The sequence below is a fragment of the Pollicipes pollicipes genome, unplaced genomic scaffold (genome assembly GCF_011947565.3).
Source record: "Pollicipes pollicipes isolate AB1234 unplaced genomic scaffold, Ppol_2.1 Scaffold_4295;HRSCAF=5057_pilon_pilon_pilon, whole genome shotgun sequence".
NCBI lineage: Eukaryota > Metazoa > Arthropoda > Thecostraca > Pollicipedomorpha > Pollicipedidae > Pollicipes > Pollicipes pollicipes.
The window spans coordinates 5,292,492-5,313,616 of NW_023596461.1; the positions used below are offsets into that span (position 1 = coordinate 5,292,492).

Genomic DNA, 21,125 nt, shown 5'->3' on the forward strand with positions numbered 1-21,125 from the left:
CCCTGACCCCAGACAACATGTGACTGTCTGATCATCTGACCAGTCACCATGTGACCATGTGGCCGTCTGACCACCCCAATCGCCGTGCGACCGTCTGACCATGTGAGCGTATGACGCCAGGGACCAGCTGTCGGAGGTGGCCGGCAGCGTGTGGCCGCAGGCGACGCAGGAAGTGCGCCAGAAGATGGCGCGCATGGCGGCGGCCGCCTCGCTGGGCACGGCGCGCTGGCAGGCGCTCGAGCCGTACGTGCAGGCCATCCCGCGCGAGACTCAGGACGGCGCCTTCCACCGCGCCGTGCTCGCCATCAAGCGGGACCAGTTCGAGGAGGCCAAACAGGTGCGCCGCGGCTGCCGGCGGCCGGTCGACGGCGGGCGGGGCTGGCACGGGCGCTCGCGCGCTGTTTTAACACTGGCGCGTGTCACTGATGCGTTCTGATGGATGCCGTGCCCCCTGAATTGAAAGCCCGGGTTGATGCGACGTGCTCCCACCCGCTCTGTAGGAGCCGGTGTGCTGTTTGTGCGGGCTGCGGCGCGCGGGCGTGAGGGACTCGCCCGGGCCAGCCGGGCTGCCTCCGCGCGCCGCGCCCGGCCGCCGCCTGACGCACCGCCGGCGCGCCGACAGTGGATCGACACGGCTCGCGACCTGCTCGACACCGAGCTGACAGCCATGGTGGGCGAGAGCTACCAGCGGGCCTACGGCAGCCTGGTGGGCGCTCAGATGCTCTCCGAGCTCGAGGAGATCATCACCTTCAAGCTGGTGAAGGAGCGGCGCGCCTCCATCCAGACCATGTGGTGGGACCGGCTGCAGGTGGGTCCGAGGGCGCAGCCTGACACGCGCGGCCGGCTGTGGGGCGTCACACTCGGATCAGCGCGCGCCAGCTACCGAGCTGAAGCAGTGGTCTCAGACGGTGTCGCGCCGTCACGGCTCCCAGAGATCAGGCGTGCGAGCGGTCCCCAGCGATTTCGCTTCGTCACTATTTGACTCCAGCTCCCTGTGTTGGCCTGGTGTCAGATGGCAGCGCTCCGTTGATGAGAGTTACACAGTCAGACGCAGCAGCTGCGGCGGTGGTCTCCTCGGCCGGGCCGCGGCGTGCGCCTGTGCGCCGGGGTGCGGCGCCGAGCCGGGCCGGCTGGCCGCGTGCTCAGCTCACCCGACCGCCGCCAGGGCTGCACGGCCACCGTGGAGGACTGGCAGCGCATCCTGCACCTGCGCTCGCTGGTGCTGCCGCCGCATCAGGACATGCGCACGCGGCTCAAGTTCGCCGCTCTCTGTCGCAAGAGCGGTCGCCTGGTGAGTGGAGCGGCGCTACGAGCGGCGACGCCGCGCGCCGGGTCGCTGCCGCGACGCTCGGTGGCAGGGCCTGTTAGGCTGGTGAACCGGTGTGGCCGGCCTCGTCCAGTGTGAGATGCCACGGGACAGCTCCCGTCTGACTTACAAAACCGGGGGACGGGTCTTAGAGTGATTGCGACGCCGTGCGACACGTGCGGTGCTCACAAGCCCGTGTGGCACGACACGCCGGTCGAATGTGTAAGCCCCTGGTGTGAGCCCCTGTGACGGACCGTGCGGGCTTCTGGCACCGTGTGACGGGCCGCGCGGGTTTGTGACGCCGTGTGGCGGGCTGCGCTGGTCTTGTGACGCCGGGTGACCGGCCACGCGTGCTTGTGACGCCGTGTGACGGGGCGCCCGCAGAACCAGTCGCGCCAGATCCTGGCCGAGCTCATGTCCGGCGCGTCCGGGCCGTCCCAGAGTGAGAACCCGCACGTGCGCTACGCCTACATCAAGTACCAGTGGGCCGCCGGCGACAAGCTGGATGCGCTCAAGTGAGTGCGACGGGCGGGGGCGGGACCTAGGGACGAGTGGGGAGCAGTAACCACAGCTGTGACCGTGAACGCAGTATGAAACGTCGATTTTTGACAATTAGAGCAAGGTTTGCTTGCTAACGTTTATTTGGTACCTCGTGGTTTATTGAAGGTTGATTGTTGTCAGCACAAGTGCGTCAAGCATTCAAACTTCACTGAGTGTCTATCACACTTTTATCAAGATGGCAGATGTCCTTAACAGTAGCTTTACAGACATCGTGGATGAAAAGGCAAATTCACACGAATGGCTGGCGATTGAAAAAGGTCGTCTCTTGGTTCTGAGCGTTTGGGTTTGGATGCCGCGCATGTGTGCTTACCTCCTTACGTATTTGTATGTGGTGAATCCCTCATATCACTTGGCGTCCGGAGGGTTTAGTCCCGTGCCTGTAATGTGTCTGCTGACGTCTGTCTTCCGTCACCGGGCGCCTGGAGAGTTTCTTCCCGTGCCCTCAGTGTGTCTGCTGACACCTATCCTCCGTTACCTGGCTTCTGGAGACTTTAGTTCCGTGTCCGTAGTGTGCTTTCTGACTCCTGTCCTCCGTCACCAGACGGCTGGAGAGTTTCGTCCCGTGTGTGTCTGCTGACGCCTGTCCTCCGTCACCAGGCGGCTGGAGAGTTTCGTCCCGTGTATCCCTGCTGACGCCTGTCCTCCGTCACCAGACGGCTGGAGAGTTTCGTCCCGTGTGTGTGCTGACGCCTGTCCTCCGTCACCAGACGGCTGGAGAGTTTTGTCTCTGCCTCGGCCAACATGTACGGCCGGTCGGCGTCGCTGGCCTCCAGCCAGGTGCCGCAGCTGAGCTCGGACGAGCCGCGCGGCGAGTCGCCCGCCATTCTGCTCTCGCGCTGCTTCCTCAAGCTCGGCGCCTGGAAGGAGGAGTTTGAGCCGCTCTCCGAGACCACCATCCCGCCGGTGCTGCAGTGAGTGGGTCGGCCCGGGCTCGGGCGCGGCGCCGAGGCCGTGCTGGGTGTCTGTGTGCTGCTGACAACCCTGCTGGCGCTCATGGGCTGGCAGGGAGCGAGGCTTCGGCTGCGATAGCGTGGTTCATTTACATCATGTATTCTAGTTCATTAACATGACGTAAATTGACGGACTGAGGTCGCGTAAATCGTTGTGATGCCGCCCACTGGAAGATTCAAATAGGACGTGAATAGGGCGAGTGGAAGGCTATATGGACACGCTTTTGCGCACAAATAGGCCTGCTGGTGTTCTTGGGGAACAACGTACTGAATCTGTATCAGTAGAAGTTAGCACAACAACTGAAGCCCAGCGTGTCTACAAGGAGGGAAACGTTTCACACATTTCTGGCGTATGTTTGCCTCCTTGTTCAGTCTTCAGCTGTTGATGCTGAGTATCAATTAGAGCACATGCCAGCGACGGGTTCCCAAAAATCGGGATTCTCAAATTGTATTCACGTTGTCGAGTCGAGAGCTGATTTTCTTCATCCAGTTTTGAATGTCTCACAAAACAGAGGTCGACAGGTCACCAATGTGCCGATCCGCGGCGTGCATGGGCATCAAGTGACGGCACGGGTAGGCGCACGCTCAAACACCAAACGCCAATCACCGCCGGCCGTCAGGTCCTGGAGCGGCGGTGAAACAACGTTCAGGCTCCATGACTCTGATGACATGACTTGACTTAGGCTCCATGACATTACCCGTCCGCGAAGGCCCGATGGCTGAGAGATCGGCCAGTGCTCACCGGCAGAGCTGGCGGAGGGGGGTGTGGACTGGGGAAGGGAGGTTCTATCGATGAGACGCACCGGCGACGGCGGGGAAGGGCGCCGTCACCGCCGCTGCCGGAGCTGGAGGCCGGACGAGACAGCACGGGGCCGTCAGCTGGATGTCTGGCGCCAAGCCGGCACTTGGCGTCACGTTCGCCTGAGGCGTGTCCTGTGTGTGTACGCGCGATCCGTCGGCGTTCGCGCGGGACGTCCGGCAGAGGTGTGGGCCGGCGTGTCTGATGATGACCTCTGGCCGCTGACACCCACCGTCTGCCGGTCTAGTGGCACACGCATAGACAGACGTACGTGTCGAAGTGGAAGTCGCAGCGGTAGCAGGGATGCGCCTTGTTGCAGGCGGCACCGATGCTGCCGCCTGGCGGCGACGCCGGGTATCTGCCGGCGGTCGTGTGGCGTCTCCCGCCGAACGCGGCTCCATCTGAAGCACAGCCGTGGGCGTCTGTCATGCGGTGTTGAGCAGCACACGTGGCCAGCTGGCACACGGCATGTGCCCCTTGTCCCTCTAAATAGGGCGTGCCGCTGAGTTTTACATCGTGAGCGGATGGACAGATACCTTGAAAAAGGCTGCGGTGTGGATGGAGCTCGACGACGCTCAGCACAAAATGTCAAGCTCGACCATATCACCTGGTGACGTGCCATTTTGCCGCCCGCCCGGGGCGCGTGCCCGACAATGAAACGGTCGTGGCTTCAGCGTCCCTCGGCAGCACACAGAGGTGGCGCCGGCTCCGCAGCGCCGTCGCCCCGGGGGTGTTTGTCAGCGTGCTTACCTGTGCCGCCGGGCGCCACCAGCGCCGCACACAGTAGCGCCGCCACCGCCAGCCAGCCGCCCAGCTTCATGGCGTGTGTGTACCGGCGAGAGCGTCACGGTGCGCAGTGTCGGCTGCCGAGCGTCGGCCGCCTATATACCGCGGCCGGCGGCCATCAGCGGCACGTGGGCCACGCGCTGGGGCTGGCCGTGGCGCAAGCGGCGGCGCTGCCCTGTCGGGGTTGGTGCGGCGGCCGGTCGCAGCACCACGTGCTCGCGCTCGCGTTCCGCTCGGGGAGGGTGAGCGGCCGGAGCGCGGCGTGCACGCTCCACCGCCGCCGCCTTGGTACGGCGGCGGTGGAGTGATACTTGATACGGCGGCGGTCGCGATCAGCCGCCGGGCGCGGCCTGCGCCGGCGTCACGCGAGAGGCTGGGGACGTCCCCGTGCGGAGGAGGGTGTGAGGTACCCACTAACGGCCACGTGGTCCTGGTGGCAACGGGAAACGGCGACAATAGCAGCCTGGCGCTGTTTGCTGTCGGTGTTCTCCGTTGTGTACGGAATGGCGAGGAGTAGGCAGCTGAACGGTGGCGTGGTTAAGGCGGGCACCCAAACATTTTCCGTTGAGCTTCGCATTCAGACATCAGTTCGTCGGTCAAACCACCGATCGATCGTTTGGCAGCATCGATATTTAATATGAATACCTATCTATGAAGGACTGGACTGCTTAGGTTGGCAGTGTATGCAAGCACGTAAGGGTGAAAATGGCGGAGGTCATGCAAGCGTACAATGCGACAAGCTGCTGCAACAGCTTTTCTTCTTTGCGGACAACTTCCCCACCTTAGCCTTTTACGGTACCCAGTTGGTGCAGTATTCAGGGATATCCCCGGTCAATCCTGGCGTGGAAAATGTATTTACTGAAAGAGTTGGCACCACGAAATTGCTAACTTCTGTCTTGTTGGTGGGGGAAATGCAATATTTTGCTTAATAGTATTCATTTCAGGTTTTCTGTGACATTCGTGGAGTTAAGCAGATTGTGAATGGCTTTGTATCACAGATGCTGCTCAGATTTAGGGACCATGGCTGCTTACCCACAGACATTGTAGTATCCGGGCGAGAAATTGATAACAATTTTGTTTTGCTTGCGCTTCAGTATTTGTATTTTTGGCCGCAAAAGCATGCATCGAATGCAAGAAGTTTCTATGATCGTATGCGAGGAGACAATAATCGATGGATAGCGGTTGGCTGACACTCTACGTGTATAATTGTTGTGGTTCTCGATAAGTTATTGTAAGAGTTAGAAATGACGAAACAACGGCTTACAACATGGGCACAGTTCTTGTCAGCTGTTCTGCCGTCGCCTGCGTCGCACTGTTTGGACGGCTTTCACGTGGGCTGGCGGCACACCTAGGATACCTTTCGGGGCAGCGCTCAGCGGCCGTCGCGTGTGTCCGGCCATGACGGAGGTTCAGCTGCTCCACCCATCACAGTACCGCACGTGACGTGTACCGCATGGACCCGGCTCCAAGCATGGTCTTAGAGGCGCGGAAACGTTGGATACATGGGGTTCGTCCGAGACACACGCGGCTGATCGTGCTGTTACATACATCTCCAATGCATATCAAAGCAAAACAAAAATAGCAGGTATTGTCACGGAATTTGAAATTGATTTTATTAAAGTAGAAGGCAAGTATAAAGACCCCTTTGTCGTGCTATGCCTTTTTTCGAATGATACGTTTCATTGGGGGGGGGGGGGGGGGAGGTCAACATAGCAATTTTGGCGTCCGCAAATTGGCGCTTCAGGGAATCCTACTTTGTTAATGTTAATCACGTAGTGTCGCTCATTTGGGCGGCGATTGCTCCAGAAAAGGGAGATGGGTGATTTTTGATAGTTGTTTCTTGCATTTTTTTAATGCTCTTGTCTTTATGTTCACTTTGATGTTTTCGCTTACTTTTTAGATTGACTTCTAGTGCCATTGTTTCCTTTCTAATGTAGCATCATGCGGTGTTAGCTGCTCCCAAAATTGCGGTGCTCAGCTACTCTCGAAATTGCGGGATAAGATATCCTTAAGATTTCGATGTTTAGCAACCCCCTAGTTTCATGTTTACCTCATAGTCGCCACCGGCCTTGGCGGATTTCCATTGTCTCGAGTCGGCTGATTTTGTTAAGGAAAAAGCAGACTTAAGTTACAATCACTCGCCAGTTGACCAGGCCAGCGACATTTGTTTGCTCCTGATGCGGGCCCGCAGAGGCGGATCCACGCGCGCCACGCTGGTACACAGTGGGACATTGTCGTTTTGTCTTCGCAGAGCAAAATGATCCACACACAGCCTCTCAGCCCTGTGCTAGCCTGGGTGCCTCTCCAGCGCTCGCTAGTGACAGGCATCCCGACAGGCGCACCTCACCCCCTCTACTGCCCCCCCTCCCCCCCCCGTCTCTGCGCCGCCCGCTGACGGGCGGCCGTCTCGCCGCAGGTACTACCAGTACTCGACCAAGTACGACCCGTCCTGGTACCGCGCCTGGCACGCGTGGGCCTTCATGAACTTCCAGGCGGTGCTATTCTTCAAGGGCCGGTCGGCCGGCGCCTCGCCCGCCGCCGGCGCCGGCGAGGCCGTCTCAGACGTGAGTCCGTGTCCGGCTCCCTTCCCGTCTCCATTTGTCGGCGGACCTCTCGCCCCCTCCCCCTCGTCCCCCCCCCCCCACCCCTCGCCGCGCCGTCGACCGGCGGTGGCCGCGTCGAAGCTGCGGACGGCGCCGAATGTGTTTCACGCGCCGGGCTATGCGTGCTAAGTTGCTGACGTGTCCAGTGTCGGGTGCGCCGTGGTGCCGAGCGGCGGTCGACATCGGGACTGACATGCGCGCCCCTGCCGGTGCCGGCAGCGGGCGGGCCGCCACCTGCCGTTCGTCGTGCCGGCCGTGCAGGGCTTCGTGCGCTCCATCTCGCTCAACACGGACAACAGTCTGCAGGACACGCTGCGCCTGCTCACGCTCTGGTTCGAGTACGGCCAGGTGGCCGAGGTCAACGACGCCCTCACCGACGGCCTGCGCAAGATCAAGATCGACAACTGGCTGCAGGTGAGACGGCCGCCGCCGGTCGAAGTGCGCGGCGGCTGTGCAGGCACGGGGCCCACACGGCCGTAAAGCCGTGTAGGCCGTGCAAAGCGCTCAGCTAGGCACGGCCTGGCTGAGCGCTTTGCAATATGGCCGCTGCGTGGGACTGTGGACTGTGCTGAACCGGTGTAGACGTGTTGAGGAGGTATTTTTGTCTGCTAAGTGACTGTCTGCGCGCAGTTTTGCCACATATTTGCTGTGTGACGTCACTTATTTGCTGTGTGACGTCACCTGCCCATATGTGATGCCACCCGTGTATGTGGCGACACATGTCATATGACCTTACCTGTTCGAGAGATTATTGGCCTCGTCTATTTCCGACAGAGTGTCGGCGGACTGTGTGAGCATGATCGGACTGTGGGGCCGTGGTGTGACGTCACCTGCCGGTCGTGTGACGTGTGTGGTGTATCGACAGGTTATTCCTCAGCTGATCGCCCGCATCGACACACCCCGGCCCCTGATCGCCCGCCTCATCTCGTCCCTGCTCACCGAGGTCGGCAAGACTCACCCCCAGGTCAGTGGAGCCGCCCCCGGCCCGTCACCCATGACCATAGGTCAGGTCAGAACCACCGACCCCCGGCCGGCCGAAGCCCGGCTGGATGGGGCCTCGGCTGATCCGCTGGGCAGGCCGGCGGGACTGCGCAGCGGCCACGTCAAAGGCAGGTTGGAAGTGCTGCCAGTGGGTTTCGTCGACCGCTGTTCTCTGCTGGTGTAGCTTTTACTGGTCGTTGAAGCGAGCGTAGTCTTTGGTCTTTGAGTGGTGTGGTGTTTTGTGTTGCAGTCCAGTTGATTACATCGCGCTTGCTCGAATATAGACATGTTCGGTGAGATGGGAATGGCCGCCACAGCCGCCACCGTCGGGAGACATGAGAGCCGCTTGTCGTCAGCTCCCGTCTGCCCGCCTGTCGTCTGAGTGTCGTGTTACGCCATGTCAGGCTCTGGTGTACCCCCTGACGGTGGCCAAGAAGTCGTCGGTGCCGGCGCGCGAGAAGGCGGCCCAGAAGATCCTCAAGAACATGCGCGAACACTCGGAGACACTCGTCCAGCAGGAGTTCCTGGTGAGTTTGGAGCCTGGTTGATTCTGTGCTCTGTGGGCAGCAAGGCCATCAGACACATGCCCCGTCATACACACATACGCACGCACGCACGCACGTACGCGCGCGTACGTGCAGATCTGCTTGCATACATTAGTGCTTGTATTTATACAATTATACACACAATCACGTACGCACGTATCCACACCCTCTCCAGTCAGCTGACCGCCCGCCCCCGTCAGAGAAGTGTGTTGTGTACGATCGGAGCGCCATCTGGAGCGGTGCCGTCCGTGGGTTCCGCCGCACCCGCCAGCGTGGGTTGGCCGCTGACGCCTCACCGCGCCCTGCCCGGCCGCCAGGTGTCCGACGAGCTGATCCGCGTGGCCATCCTCTGGGACAACCGGTGGCACGAGGGCCTGGAGGAGGCGTCGCGCCTCTTCTTCAGCGAGCGCAACATCCCGGCCATGTTCGCCGTGCTGGAGCCGCTACACGCCATGATGGACCGCGGACCGGAGACGCTCAAGGAGAAGAGCTTCACGCAGGTCAGTCGGAGCGGCCGCCACGCTGGCGCGACTGGATACGGTCGGGACAGGGGAGAGGCTGGCAGCCGGGACAGGGGGAGAGGATGGCAGCCGGGACAGGGGGAGAGGCTGGCAGCAGGGACAGGGGGAGAGGATGGCAGCCGGGACAGGGGGAGAGGCTGGCAGCAGGGACAGGGGGAGAGGATGGCAGCCGGGATAGGGGGAGAGGCTGGCAATTGAGACAGGGAGAGTGAGTTGCCGGGACAGGGAGAGAGTGAGGAAACGGGAGAAAGGAGTGAGCGATTTCGCCGAGCCGTAGAACACGTAAATGATAACTGTCGTCACGTTCCTTCAAGGACCTGTACATGTGCGGAGCAGCTGAGTGGGCGAATGAAACGAGAGAGGCGAGGCGGGAGGGGGGGGGGGGGGGGCGGGGGGACGAACAGATCATGCAATATTCCCATTGTGTGAATGCGTTTGAGCTGGGTCGGCAGCAGTTGTGCTGTGGGTGTCTGAGCTCTGTTAACCTGCTCTGGATGACTGACGTCCGGTGACCTGATCCGAGTGGGTGACCTCTGGTGACCTGGGCTGGGGACCGCCCTCTGGTGACCCGCTCTAGATGACTGACGCCTGATGGCCCGCGTGGACTGACTTACCTTTGATGACTTGCTCCGTCGTCTGGCCTGGTGACTGGTGACTGAATGACCTCTGGTAACCCTTTCCTGGCGATTGGCTGACCTCGAACGACCCACTCAGGGTGGCTGACTGGCATTGAGTGACCCACTTGGGGTGACTGACTGACCCTGGGTGACCTCCTGGGGATGACAGGCCCTTGATGACTCGCTCCGGCGGCTGACCTCAGGTGACCCTCTCCCGGTGACTGACTGTCCCCTGGCCTCTGGTGCCCCACTCCAGGCGTACGGCCAGGACCTGCAGGACGCGTACGATCTGTGTCGGCGCTACAAGCGCACGGGCAACGAGCGCGAGCTGAACCTGGCCTGGAACCGCTACTACCAGGTGTTCCGACGCATCTCCCGCCAGTTACCACTCATCACCAACCTGGAGCTGCCGGTTAGTGGCCGGCGCCGCCACCAGCCACCCACCACCCGCCACCCGCCATCCGCCGCCGTCGGCAGGATCGCGCGGCTGTGTGTGTGGGTGTGGGTGCGTGCGTGCGTGCGTGCGCGCATGTGTGTGCGTGCGTCCTCGGGTTTTAGCGTGCGTGTGCGTGTGTGTGTGACCTCGGTGCGTGTGCGTGCGTTCTGCGTCGCTGAATGCGGTCGAGGGCTCGGGACACGCCGGAGCTGGTGATGATCTGATACGCGTTGAGTCTGATGAGGCACGCCTGATGCTCGGGCGTGCGTGTACAGTGCGTGTCTTGCAATAGCTCAGGTGGTAACGACTCGGCCTGACATCAGGAGGGCCCAGGTACGGCCGGCGGGCGTGACCGCCCTAGTTGCCGGCGTTTCATGACTTGGCTTCGCGGCGGCATTCGTCGCGCGTTCTTTTCAAACGAGCCGCCTTTTCCGGTGTGCCCCTCCCCCGCCCAGCCGGCCCTCGGTCCCTGTCCGGTCACCGTCTGACGCGCGCGCTCTGACGTCAGTACGTGTCCCCGGCGCTGATGAACGCCCGGGACCTGGAGCTGGCCATCCCCGGCAGCTACGTGCCCCACCGGCCCATCATCCGCATCGCCAAGGTCAAATCCAGCCTGACCGTGTTCAGCACCAAGCAGCGGCCCCGCAAGGTCACCATGAGAGGTGAGGTCGGTCGGCCGGCTGGCGTGCGGGTCCCTGCGGGCTCGGGCGGCGGCCGGCGCTCGCTTGCGGTGCCGGTGTTGTACTGAGCCCGGCACTCGGGACCAGCTCTGCGGTGATGGCCGGTTAAAGGGAGTGGTCCACATTTGTATGGTGGTTGGAACTGGAATATCCCTCTCGAAGATTATTCGGTGCAGTTTACAGCCCTGCCCTTCTTAACATCTAAACCTCTCAACAAGCAAGGTATGATGACGTGATCAAACGACATGTTAAGGAGCGTATTTGCTAAACAGGCATTGTGTTGTGTAGAGCAGCCTTTTTCACATAAAAGTGTACCAATAGCTATAATTGGGCTTATTTCGTCATATTTGACGCCTGCCTCAATAGCTTCAAATGTGAAACATTCCCGTTAGCGGCGGGTTGGCCGGCATTGGTCGCGCGTGGTCCAGGCTGCTTTGAAATCAAGTGGTTTGTGTTTTGGTTCTGTGCATGTGTTGGACCTGAATGGTGTCCCACCGTGTATATAGGTTACTCCCAGTGCCGAAAGCTCCGCTTTTGTCCAGATCTGCTCTAAGTTGCGTTTGAGTGTTTGACAGACGGGTTTGGAGACATTCGCCGCGTATAAATGGTAATTGATTTATAAAGAACATGCTGTAGTCAGGGCAATGCTCCCTTCTACAGCATGTGACCATCCATCTGGGGCGTGGACAGACGTTAACTACCTGACAACAAGCCTGACGCTGTTTAGTCCGCAGTGCAGTGTACCTGTCCTTGTGTTGCAGTGTGCCCCCAGTACAGTGTGTCAGCCAGGGGTGCTGTGCGTCTCGTGCGCGGCGCGCTTGGTGTGGCTGGTCGCGGCCGCTCTGGCCGTCTCCGTGCCAGGTGTGCCGCGGCCGGCGTGGCTCGTGCTGCGCTGACACCGTGCCTCTCGGCCTCTGACTCGGCCCGCTCTGACCGCGGCCGGCGTGGCTCGTGCTGCGCTGACACCGCACCTCTCGGCCTCTGTCTCGGCCCGCTCTGACCGCGGCTGGCGTGGCTCGTGCGGCGCGACACCGCGCCTCTCGGCCTCTGTCTCGGCCCGCTCTGACCGCGGCTGGCGTGGCTCGTGCTGCGCTGACACCGCACCTCTCGGCCTCTGTCTCGGCCCGCTCTGACCGCGGCTGGCGTGGCTCGTGCTGCGCTGACACCGCACCTCTCGGCCTCTGTCTCGGCCCGCTCTGACCGCGGCTGGCGTGGCTCGTGCTGCGCTGACACGGTGTCTCTCGGCCTCTGTCTCGGCCCGCTCTGACCGCGGCCGGCGTGGCTCGTGCGGCGCCGACACCGCGCCTCTCGGCCTCTGTCTCGGCCTGCTCAGGCCGCGGCGGCGTGGCTCGTGCGGCGCCGACACCGCGCCTCTCGGGCTCTGACTCGGCCCGCTCCGGCCGCGCGCAGGCAGCGACGGCCGCGACTACACGTTCCTGGTGAAGGGCCACGAGGACCTGCGTCAGGACGAGCGCGTCATGCAGCTGTTCGGACTGGTGAACACGCTGCTGAAGACCAACCCGGAGACCATGCGACGCAACTTGGCCATACAGGTGGGCCGGCTGATGCTGCCGTGTGTCTTCCGCGCTCGCTGGGAACGTGAGGCGGCGCCGGCAGGCTTTTGAGACCCGGTTCGTGCCCCGTGTCATGTCGTGCTATGCGAAATCGGTGTACATGAACGGAAGTGTTGTGTCTTTATCGGTGCCGCTGTTCCTGTGCCCGACCCGTTCTGACGTTATAGCTGTTACTGTCTGGTGGTCGCTGGCTGCCTGCCTCCGCCTGTCGTCGTCTCTGTGGGTCTCGGCGCTCCGACCGTCTGGCCGCGACAGAGACCGTCCCCTGGCCCGCCGTCCGAGCTGACGGCCCGCCGCCTCCCCTGGCAGCGGTTTGCTGTGGTGCCTCTGAGCACCAACAGCGGCCTGATCGGCTGGGTGCCGCACTCGGACACGCTCCACACGCTCATCCGCGACCACCGCGACAAGAAGAAGATCATGCTCAACATCGAGCACAAGATCATGCTGCGGGTGAGTGCCGGCCGGCCGGCCCGGGCTGCTGACGTTCGCCGGGCGGCGGCGGCGCGCGCGGAGGCGCTCCTGGGGAGTTAATAGCCGCTGAGGTCGGTCCACATCAACGCGTGACGCCCACATTAACGTGACATCAACCTGGTTAAGTCTGGGGCTCGCTTCGGCAACCAGCATACTTGATCGTACACGTAGCGCGTTATTTTGTGGTCTCAAGCTACTGACTGGGCCCTTCTCCATCCACACCTGTCATTGTTCCCGAGCCGAGATGGGGGCGTGCCCAGCTTCGCCTCGTTGACGACGCCCATGCCCCTCCCCCCCCCCCTACCGACAGATGGCGCCCGAGTATGAGCACCTGACGCTGATGCAGAAAGTGGAGGTGTTCGAGCACGCGCTCGAGACGACCAAGGGCGACGACCTGGCGCGCCTGCTGTGGCTGAAGTCGCCCTCCTCCGAGGACTGGTTCGACCGGCGCGCTAACTTCACCCGCTCGCTGGCCGTCATGAGCATGGTCGGCTACGTGCTCGGTCTGGGCGACCGGTGAGGACGCGGGGGGGGGGAGGACGAGGAAGGGGGCGGCGGCTGCTGGCTGAGGAACGGAAAGGCGGCGCTGCTGGGAGAGCGGAGGGGGGGGGGGGATTAAAGGAGTGGTGATTTGTCACTGGTATAAGAGCAGAGGGTGGTTTTGCAAGCTGGAATGAAAGGGTAATTGACGATAAGTGAAACACTTGAATAGTTATTCTCAGATGTCAAGATGAGTTTTAGACCGGCTTAGGAGAGGCGTGCGAATGCGATGAGGCGATGATTGCCGGACTGTTCAGGTCTAGTCTCGCTGTGTCTGTGGACTTCAGATGAACGCTCGGCGCGCTGTCCAAGCCGTCCCAACAGCGCCGCGCACCTGTGGTCGGGAAACTCCCAGTTAAATCACATTGAATACTCTTTTGAACTAACCTGACGAGATGTCATGTTGGTCTGACTGGAAGCGCCGGGTTATTCTGAGCTCGCCTCTCTACAGGCATCCGTCCAACCTGATGCTGGACCGGATGAGTGGCAAGATCCTGCACATCGACTTCGGCGACTGTTTCGAGGTGGCCATGACCCGCGAGAAGTTCCCCGAGAAGATTCCGTTCCGTCTGACCAGGATGTTGGTGAACGCCATGGAGGTGAGCTGGCCCGACCGTCATCGCTGCTCCCTGTACCCCGCAGCACGGGGCAGGGGGTGGCCCTGCCTTAGAGGTAAGATGGTCCGGACGCACCCCCTCGGTGGCCGTGCCTTGGAGGTAAGATGGTCCGGACGCACCCCCTCGGTGGCCGTGCCTTAGAGGTAAGATGGTCCGGACGCACCCCCTCGGTGGCCGTGCCTTGGAGGTAAGATGGTCCGGACGCACCCCCTCGGTGGCCGTGCCTTGGAGGTAAGATGGTCCGGACGCACCCCCTCGGTGGCCGTGCCTTAGAGGTAAGATGGTCCGGACGCACCCCCTCGGTGGCCCTGCCGTAGAGGTAAGATGGTCCGGACGCACCCCTCGCACTATGTACCCCATGCCCCCATTTCGGGGTCGTGCTCTGCGAACATTTCATCGCGGCAGATTCAGACCTGACTTGGACACGCGATCGGTGTGTGATGGCTGAGCTCTCGGCGTGCCGACCGGGGTGGAATGGAATGGAATGGAATGTAGTGCGTATGGCTCGGGAGGCTGACGGTAGCTGGTTATGGCAGATTCACTAGCGCTGAGCTTCGATACGATACGATACGATAGCGCTACGATGACGTCCAGATGGCCTGTGTAGAGAGCGACCACGGTATAACCATGTCAATCTGTTGGTGACCAGAGCATAAGGTCACGTACCGGATAACCTGCGAGTCGGTGATGAGCTGCCCTGACCCTCAGGTGACCGGTATTGAGGGCACCTGCCGGATGACCTGCGAGTCGGTGATGACCCTCCCTGACCCTCAGGTGACCGGCATCGAGGGCACCTACCGGATGACCTGCGAGTCGGTGATGACGGTGCTGCGGAAGAACAAGGACAGCCTGATGGCGGTGCTGGAGGCGTTCGTATACGACCCGCTGCTGAACTGGCGTCTGGTGGACAGCCCCCGGACGGTGAGCGTGGCGCCTGCCGCCGCCCTGGGGCTGCCTGTCGCCGCCTGAGGCTGCCTGTCGCCTCCCTGGGTGCTCTCTGTCGCCTGCGGCTCCCTGCCACTGCCTGGGACTGACGCCCCCCCCCCCCCCCCCTCCTCCCCACCGCCCGGGGCCGCCTCCTGCCGCCTGTGGCTCCCTGCTGCCGCCCCGGCCTTGGCCACGCACGATGCTGCGCTCAGGGACGCCTGCCCTGCTCTGTTGTGTGTGAGACGCACCCCGTCCCGCCGTGGCTCGTCTGTGTTAGGGGGCGGTCTGGAGAGGCAGGGGAAGGTGGCGCTGTTGTGTGAGACTATGGGCCTTCTCAGTTTATGTATTGGGTGTCATGGGTCATGCCAGTTGATGGCAGAATGGTGGTGTGGTGTGGCGTCGTCTTTCCTTGTCTCATTGACCATATGCCATGTACTTTGGCAGTCTGTGGCAGACCCGGCCCCGATCCGTGACCGTCCCCTGACCGGGCCCGGTCCGTGACCGACCCTGACCCGGCCCCGGTCTGTGACCGCCCGCTGACCGGGCCCAGTCCGTGACCGCCCCTGACCGCCCCTGACCGCCCCTGACCCGGCCCCGATCCATGCCCACCCCCTGACCCGGCCCCGATCCGCGACCGTCCCCTGACCGGGTCCGGTCCGTGACCGCCCCTGACCCGGCCCCGATCCATGCCCACCCCCTGACCGGGCCCGGTCCGTGACCGACCCTGACCCGGCCCCGGTCCGTGACCGCCCCTGACCCGGCCCCGATCCATGACCGCTCCTGACCCGGTTCTTGTCCGTGCCCGCAGCAGGTGCGCCGCCCGCTGCCGGCCGGCGGTCCGACGGCGGAGGGCAGTGCGGAGCTGGAGCCCGGCCTGGCCAGCAGTCCGCCCATGCGCAGCCGCCACAACAGCAGCATCGAGGGTCAGCAGCGCATCGGTACGGCGGACTGCGGCCCGGCCCCGCCGCGCCGCTCGCCGCCTCCGGGGTGGCTGGGGAGCGGCAGCCAGACGGCCGGGGAGCGGCTTTTGACAGCCGTGTCGACTTTGAAGTGTCAAAATGTGAAGGCTAGGGTCGTGGTCTTGTGGGTCGCGTCGGATAGCTGGTCTGAAGCGGACCGAAAGGATCTCACCTGTCTTGAGCGTGGTTGGTTTGTTTCTGCGGCTTCAAACGCCAGCCCTTGCACTCCGCCCGTGCTGGAGCCGCTAGCCGTGATGGCCTGAGCTAACCCGAGTGGTGACCTAAGCTGACCTGAGTTGTGACCTGCGTTGACCTGAGCGGCGACCTAAGCTGACCTGAGTGGCGACCTAAGCTGACCGCTGACCTGAGTGGCGATCTAAGCTGACCTGAGTGGCGACCTAAGCTGACCTGAGCGGCGACCTAAGCTGACCTGAGTGGTGACCTAAGTTGACCTGAGCGGTGACCTTAGTTGACCTGAGCGGCGACCTAAGCTAACCTGAGCGTTGACCTAAGCTGACCTGATCGGCAACCCAAGCTGACCCAATCGGTGGCCTGACCCCGGCACCCGCCGACCGCTGCAGGCGACGGCGACGCCGTGGTGCCGGAGGCCCAGAACAAGAAGGCCGTGCAGATCATCCAGCGCGTCCGCGACAAGCTGACCGGCACCGACTTCGGCAACGACGTGCCGCTCTCGGTGCGGGACCAGGTGGACCGGCTGATCCAGCTGGCCGCTTCGCACGAGAACCTCTGCCAGTGCTACATCGGATGGTGAGTGCGGGCCGACACTGCTGCTGGTTATGTTGCGTGACCTGTGCCAAGGACGCACCGGCTGGGGCGTGGGATTTGCGCTGTTGCCAGGGCGTGGGCTTCGTCCTTTCTGCGTCGGATGGTGGGCTGCCTCGGTCAGTGATTGATCGTCTGGAGATGACCTCCGTCAGTACTTCGCAATTCAGTGAGTAACCACTGCCAGTGCTGAGTCGTCATGAGCGAGCTTCGCCTGTCACGTGTCGAATGTAGCCATTGCCAGTGATGCCCGGCCTGGTGACCGACTGCTGCCAGTGTTGCACCGGACGCCGGATGACCGCCAGTGCCCCGGGCCGGATCATGATCTGACCTGGCCTGACCTGGTCACGCCGGCTCTGCAGACGGCCGTGTCAGTGTGGCCTCCGTTTGAGCGTGTCCGCTTTCGCCGCAGGTGCTCGTTCTGGTAGCGCGGCCGGGCGGCCCGAAGTTCCAGTGGCGGGGCCGGGCGTGTATCCGCAGCTGTCGCTGCCGGCTCCGCTGCTGCTGCTGCTGCTGCCGCTGCCGCTGCTGCCGCCGGCGTGGACCGCTGCGCCACCAACGCCCCGTCATGTCAAGGTGGCAGATACCGGAGACCGGAGACCGGGGATCGGAGATCGGAGACCGGAGATCGGGGACCGGAAACCGGAGACCGGGGATCGGAGACCGGAGACCGGGGATCGGAGACCGGAGACCGGGGATCGGAGATCGGAGACCGGAGGCCGGGGACCGGAAACCGGAGACCGGGGATCGGAGACCGGGGATCGGAGATCGGAGACCGGGGGCCGGAGACCGTGGGTGGGAGGGAGATGCGTGGGCGTCAGGCAGAGCGGGACCCAGGCGGGTGGGGGCCCGCGGGCAGCCGGCCGCGAAGCCGCCTTAGGGCGCGGTGATTCGCGGCGCGCCGTGTTGCCCACGTGCTGACAGTGCAGCTTGCGTCGGGACACGCATATGTTACCAGCGGGGATGTTGATGCGTGAGTGTATGCGCCGGATGTGGGAAGGTGCACGCGGTTTCGAAGTCGTTTTATCGAGCGATTGGGCGGGTGAAATGGGCATGCGACCTGTGTTGTGAGCGATGACATGTGGGGGTTCTGCTGCGTCGAGCGTGCAGGCTGGTGGATCGCCATCTGTCGATAAGCAAATGAGTCGCATGCTGTCAGGCTGCGTTCGTATTGTGCAGAGCTTTTGTGTGAGAATATCCTGTGCTTCGTGTCTTTTGTATGCCTTTTGAGAAACAGTTTGGCTTGTTGAATCCTTCCTGATTCTGAGTTGTTTTATTTGCAATCATGGGTACTCGTAAATAGATTGATTTCGATTGGATGTCTGTGATGTACTTCATTCTATGCCACTTCGGTGTAGGCAGATCTCGAAGGTTCAGTAAGGTGATCCGAACCATTCGCTGTTCGAGGTCACCAAACCCTATGTTTTTGGGGGACAAATGCTTATTGAGTATGGGTTAGGCTCGCAAGTCCCGGATTTTTCGAATATATCGTTGCCAACCGGTATTGTCAGTGAGACCGCATGCTAAATATGCCATTGATCACGGTGACTGATGTTGAACACTGTGGACGCGAAAGTGGTCCTCGCCAACGACCCTATAAGTATGGTATATTGTCAGGCAATGGGGGTGCTCCCGCAAGTTATCGCGCACTTTTTCCTGTGCTATCCATTTGCGCAGACCCGTACTTGTTCGTCTTTCACCCATGGAAGCCGAACCTATAAACGGACGAGCAAATAACAGCAATGTTTCACGCGCGTGGGTGTTACATCACGCACCAAAGTGACTGCGATGTGTCGATGGAGGTGTAAGAGCCACTCGAGGCCTGCGTGGAGTCGGGTCGAGTCTTGGAAGCCGTCCTGCGTAGTGCTAGGCGCTAGCGCATATTTTTTATCCGTCAATAACATCGTCCATGAAGGTTTTACATGCTGGATAACAGAATTTTCAGGTCATAGAATGATGCCATGAGATCTTTCCTTACCCCTGTTCAGATGTAAAATGAATTAGCTGTAGTTATTTCGCGCTGTACCTGCAGCTCCGAACCACTGCGCTGTACGCAAGCTAAGCTTCATCTACAGCCGCTAGATGTCTCTAGCCGTCACTCACCTAGCGTGACGTCAGTGGCCACCTGTTCATTGACACGGGCCGGCGTCGGACGCAGTTGGCGGACCGGTGTTGCGGGCAGGTGGTCTCGTGCGCGCGCCGGCCGGCAGTGGCAGCCAAAGCAGTGCCCTCCTGCTCCCGCCGACGCGACCGGAGCAGCCCGGGGCGGCGCCGAGGCCCGGAGCGGACAGCGAGCGGACCAGCGCACTCGTGGGAGCCGCAGCCAGACGGTGAGTGCCGCAGCTCGGCCGGCAGCACGGCGGCCGCCGGTTCCGGCTGGCTGACCGCGGCCGGAGCGGGCCGGCTCGGCTCGCGGGACGGCGTGCCGGCCGAGATGGGCCCGGTCGCCGCCGGTGTCCCCACCGTCCGAGCCGCCGGCTGCACGGCGTCGCGCCGCCAGCTGGAAAGTCGGCGCGCCGGCGGGAAAGCGGCGGCCGCCGGTGTTTGTGGGACAGCGCGTCGGCCGGAACGGCGCCGGCCCTCAGCTGCAGCCGGCCATCGCACCGCCACGGGACATCCTGTGGGCGCGGCCGGCGGCGGCAGCGGCAGTGGCGTCCTGCCCCGGAGCGGTGGCGGCCGCCCTGCTGACGCGCTCTGGTGAGCCGACCGTGCCGCACCGCCGGCTCCGGCTGGTGGGACCGCGGCTGGAACTCCAGTCGCATGTGGGATGGCGCCGCTGCCTGACCTTTGGAAGGCCTGACCGCGTCACCTGGCCCGGTAGGGGGACTGACCTCGTTGTCCGGCGCAGCGGGTCTGCTGACTCCGCTGTCCGTCGCGGCGGAGCAGTTGACTCCGCTGTCTGCCGCAGTGGAGCGGCTGACTCCGCTGTCCGCCGCAGCGGGGCGGCTGACTCTGCTGTCTACCGCAGTGAGGCGGCTGACTCTGGTGTCCGCCGCAGCGGGGCGGCTGACTCTGCTGTCTACCGCAGCGGAGCGGCTGACTCCGCTGTCTGCCGCAGTGAGGCGGCTGACTCCGCTGTCCGACGCCGCGGATGGGTGGATGATCGGAGGATAGTAGGCTGACGTCGGGCCGTGTGTGAGGCGGAGATCCAGCCGGTCCGGTGCGGGCAGACGCGGCCCCGTCGACAGTCACGGACCGGTGGCGGCTGCAGGCAGACGCGCCGCCCGGCTGGCTTGGTCGGGCTATAGTTTGTTGGCTTCTCACGCTCGGGCCTGCGGCGAAGGGAGTCGGGATGGAGCGGCGGCGATATTATCGTCAATCGATGGCACTTCCGCGATGTGTGTGGATGGATGGATGACTGGTGCATAAAATTCGGATTTGCCTGCTGCGTTTTAGTACCTACAAAAATACAGCGCAGTCAGCCGTGTTGTCCTGAGCGCCGTCGCAAGGGGATGTCGAACAGGTCAAACAGGTCTTCAGAATTCAATAATTTATAGGTGCGGCGCGGAACAAAACCATTTAACAAGTGTCGTCCTGGTGAACTCTTGACCCTTGGCCGGGCTCGTGCCATTGGCCGTTTAGGTATACTAATCGTCCTGTATCATCGGCGCAGCATCTGCTGTACATGGCTTTCACGATCCCAAAAGCAATTTAGTTTTTTTTTTACTTCCGTGCATCTCTCGTTTTGTACGTTGTCATTCATCCTACGAATAACCTGTCCTTCCGGAAACAGCAGCAGTTTCACCGCAGATCAATGAATATCATATGCTGAATTACAGTAGCGGCCAACAGGGTAACGCGTTCTTTGGTGGCAGATTCTTTTAATATTGCTCCGTGAACATGGCCGCCTGTTCCCCAAACTATATTATATTGCGCTTTTGTCAAACCGGTCGTATACCATTTCTCGAGTGCACACAGTAGGTAGGTGGAGAAATCTGTCTGGTCGTGCGGCTGGCATGAGGAGATACCGCTTTTCGGAACTAATTGGCGTCACCTACCATCGAGCTATCCCTCGTACCATCTCGTCGCTCCGAGCCGCCGTTACGGCATGCCGCGTTTTGTTGACCTAGTTGTGGTGGGTCTGGGTTGTTCGAGGTGCACAGTGTGATGGCTGTGGCCGGTGCTGCGACCCTGAGTGCGGTTTCTGCAGTCACCCAACGTCAGAGATCTGAACAAGTTGGGATGTAGAGCTGCACCTACTGAAAAGCGCCACCGTAGTCTGAGTGGCTGCCCAATTCCGGTTTGGACCTGTTTTGACGTTCCCGCTTGGCATTTTTCGGTGGCACCAGAAATCGAACACGTGCAATTTCCGCAACTACCTTCCGCGCCTGCGCAGTGGGGACCACAGGCTAATAGCAGCAGAAATCGTACGCGTGCAATTTCTGCAGCTTCCCTCCGCGCCTGTGTAGTGGGGACCACAGGCACGAGAAACGACGGATAGGCGATCGTTTATCGTAAAGGAGTTTCGT

The 21,125-nt window shown here is 61.9% G+C and overlaps 1 protein-coding gene across 1 annotated transcript in view; it reads left to right on the top strand.

The window, feature by feature from the left end:
- The window catches only part of LOC119096884 (serine/threonine-protein kinase mTOR), a 30,019-nt gene extending 12,705 nt beyond the window's left edge, over positions 1–17,314 (top strand). Inside the window, exons 20-39 of the mRNA XM_037219869.1 lie at positions 121–337; positions 623–808; positions 1,166–1,291; positions 1,691–1,821; positions 2,575–2,778; positions 6,819–6,966; positions 7,225–7,419; positions 7,871–7,969; positions 8,391–8,513; positions 8,849–9,031; positions 9,926–10,081; positions 10,614–10,767; positions 12,196–12,338; positions 12,669–12,809; positions 13,141–13,346; positions 13,822–13,969; positions 14,762–14,908; positions 15,723–15,852; positions 16,455–16,641; positions 17,069–17,314. Of these exons, the coding sequence (XP_037075764.1) occupies positions 121–337; positions 623–808; positions 1,166–1,291; positions 1,691–1,821; positions 2,575–2,778; positions 6,819–6,966; positions 7,225–7,419; positions 7,871–7,969; positions 8,391–8,513; positions 8,849–9,031; positions 9,926–10,081; positions 10,614–10,767; positions 12,196–12,338; positions 12,669–12,809; positions 13,141–13,346; positions 13,822–13,969; positions 14,762–14,908; positions 15,723–15,852; positions 16,455–16,641; positions 17,069–17,084 (3,040 nt within the window). The 3' untranslated portion in view covers positions 17,085–17,314. The remainder of the gene's footprint in view (positions 1–120; positions 338–622; positions 809–1,165; positions 1,292–1,690; positions 1,822–2,574; positions 2,779–6,818; positions 6,967–7,224; positions 7,420–7,870; positions 7,970–8,390; positions 8,514–8,848; positions 9,032–9,925; positions 10,082–10,613; positions 10,768–12,195; positions 12,339–12,668; positions 12,810–13,140; positions 13,347–13,821; positions 13,970–14,761; positions 14,909–15,722; positions 15,853–16,454; positions 16,642–17,068) is intronic.
- Positions 17,315–21,125: the final 3,811 nt, after the last annotated feature.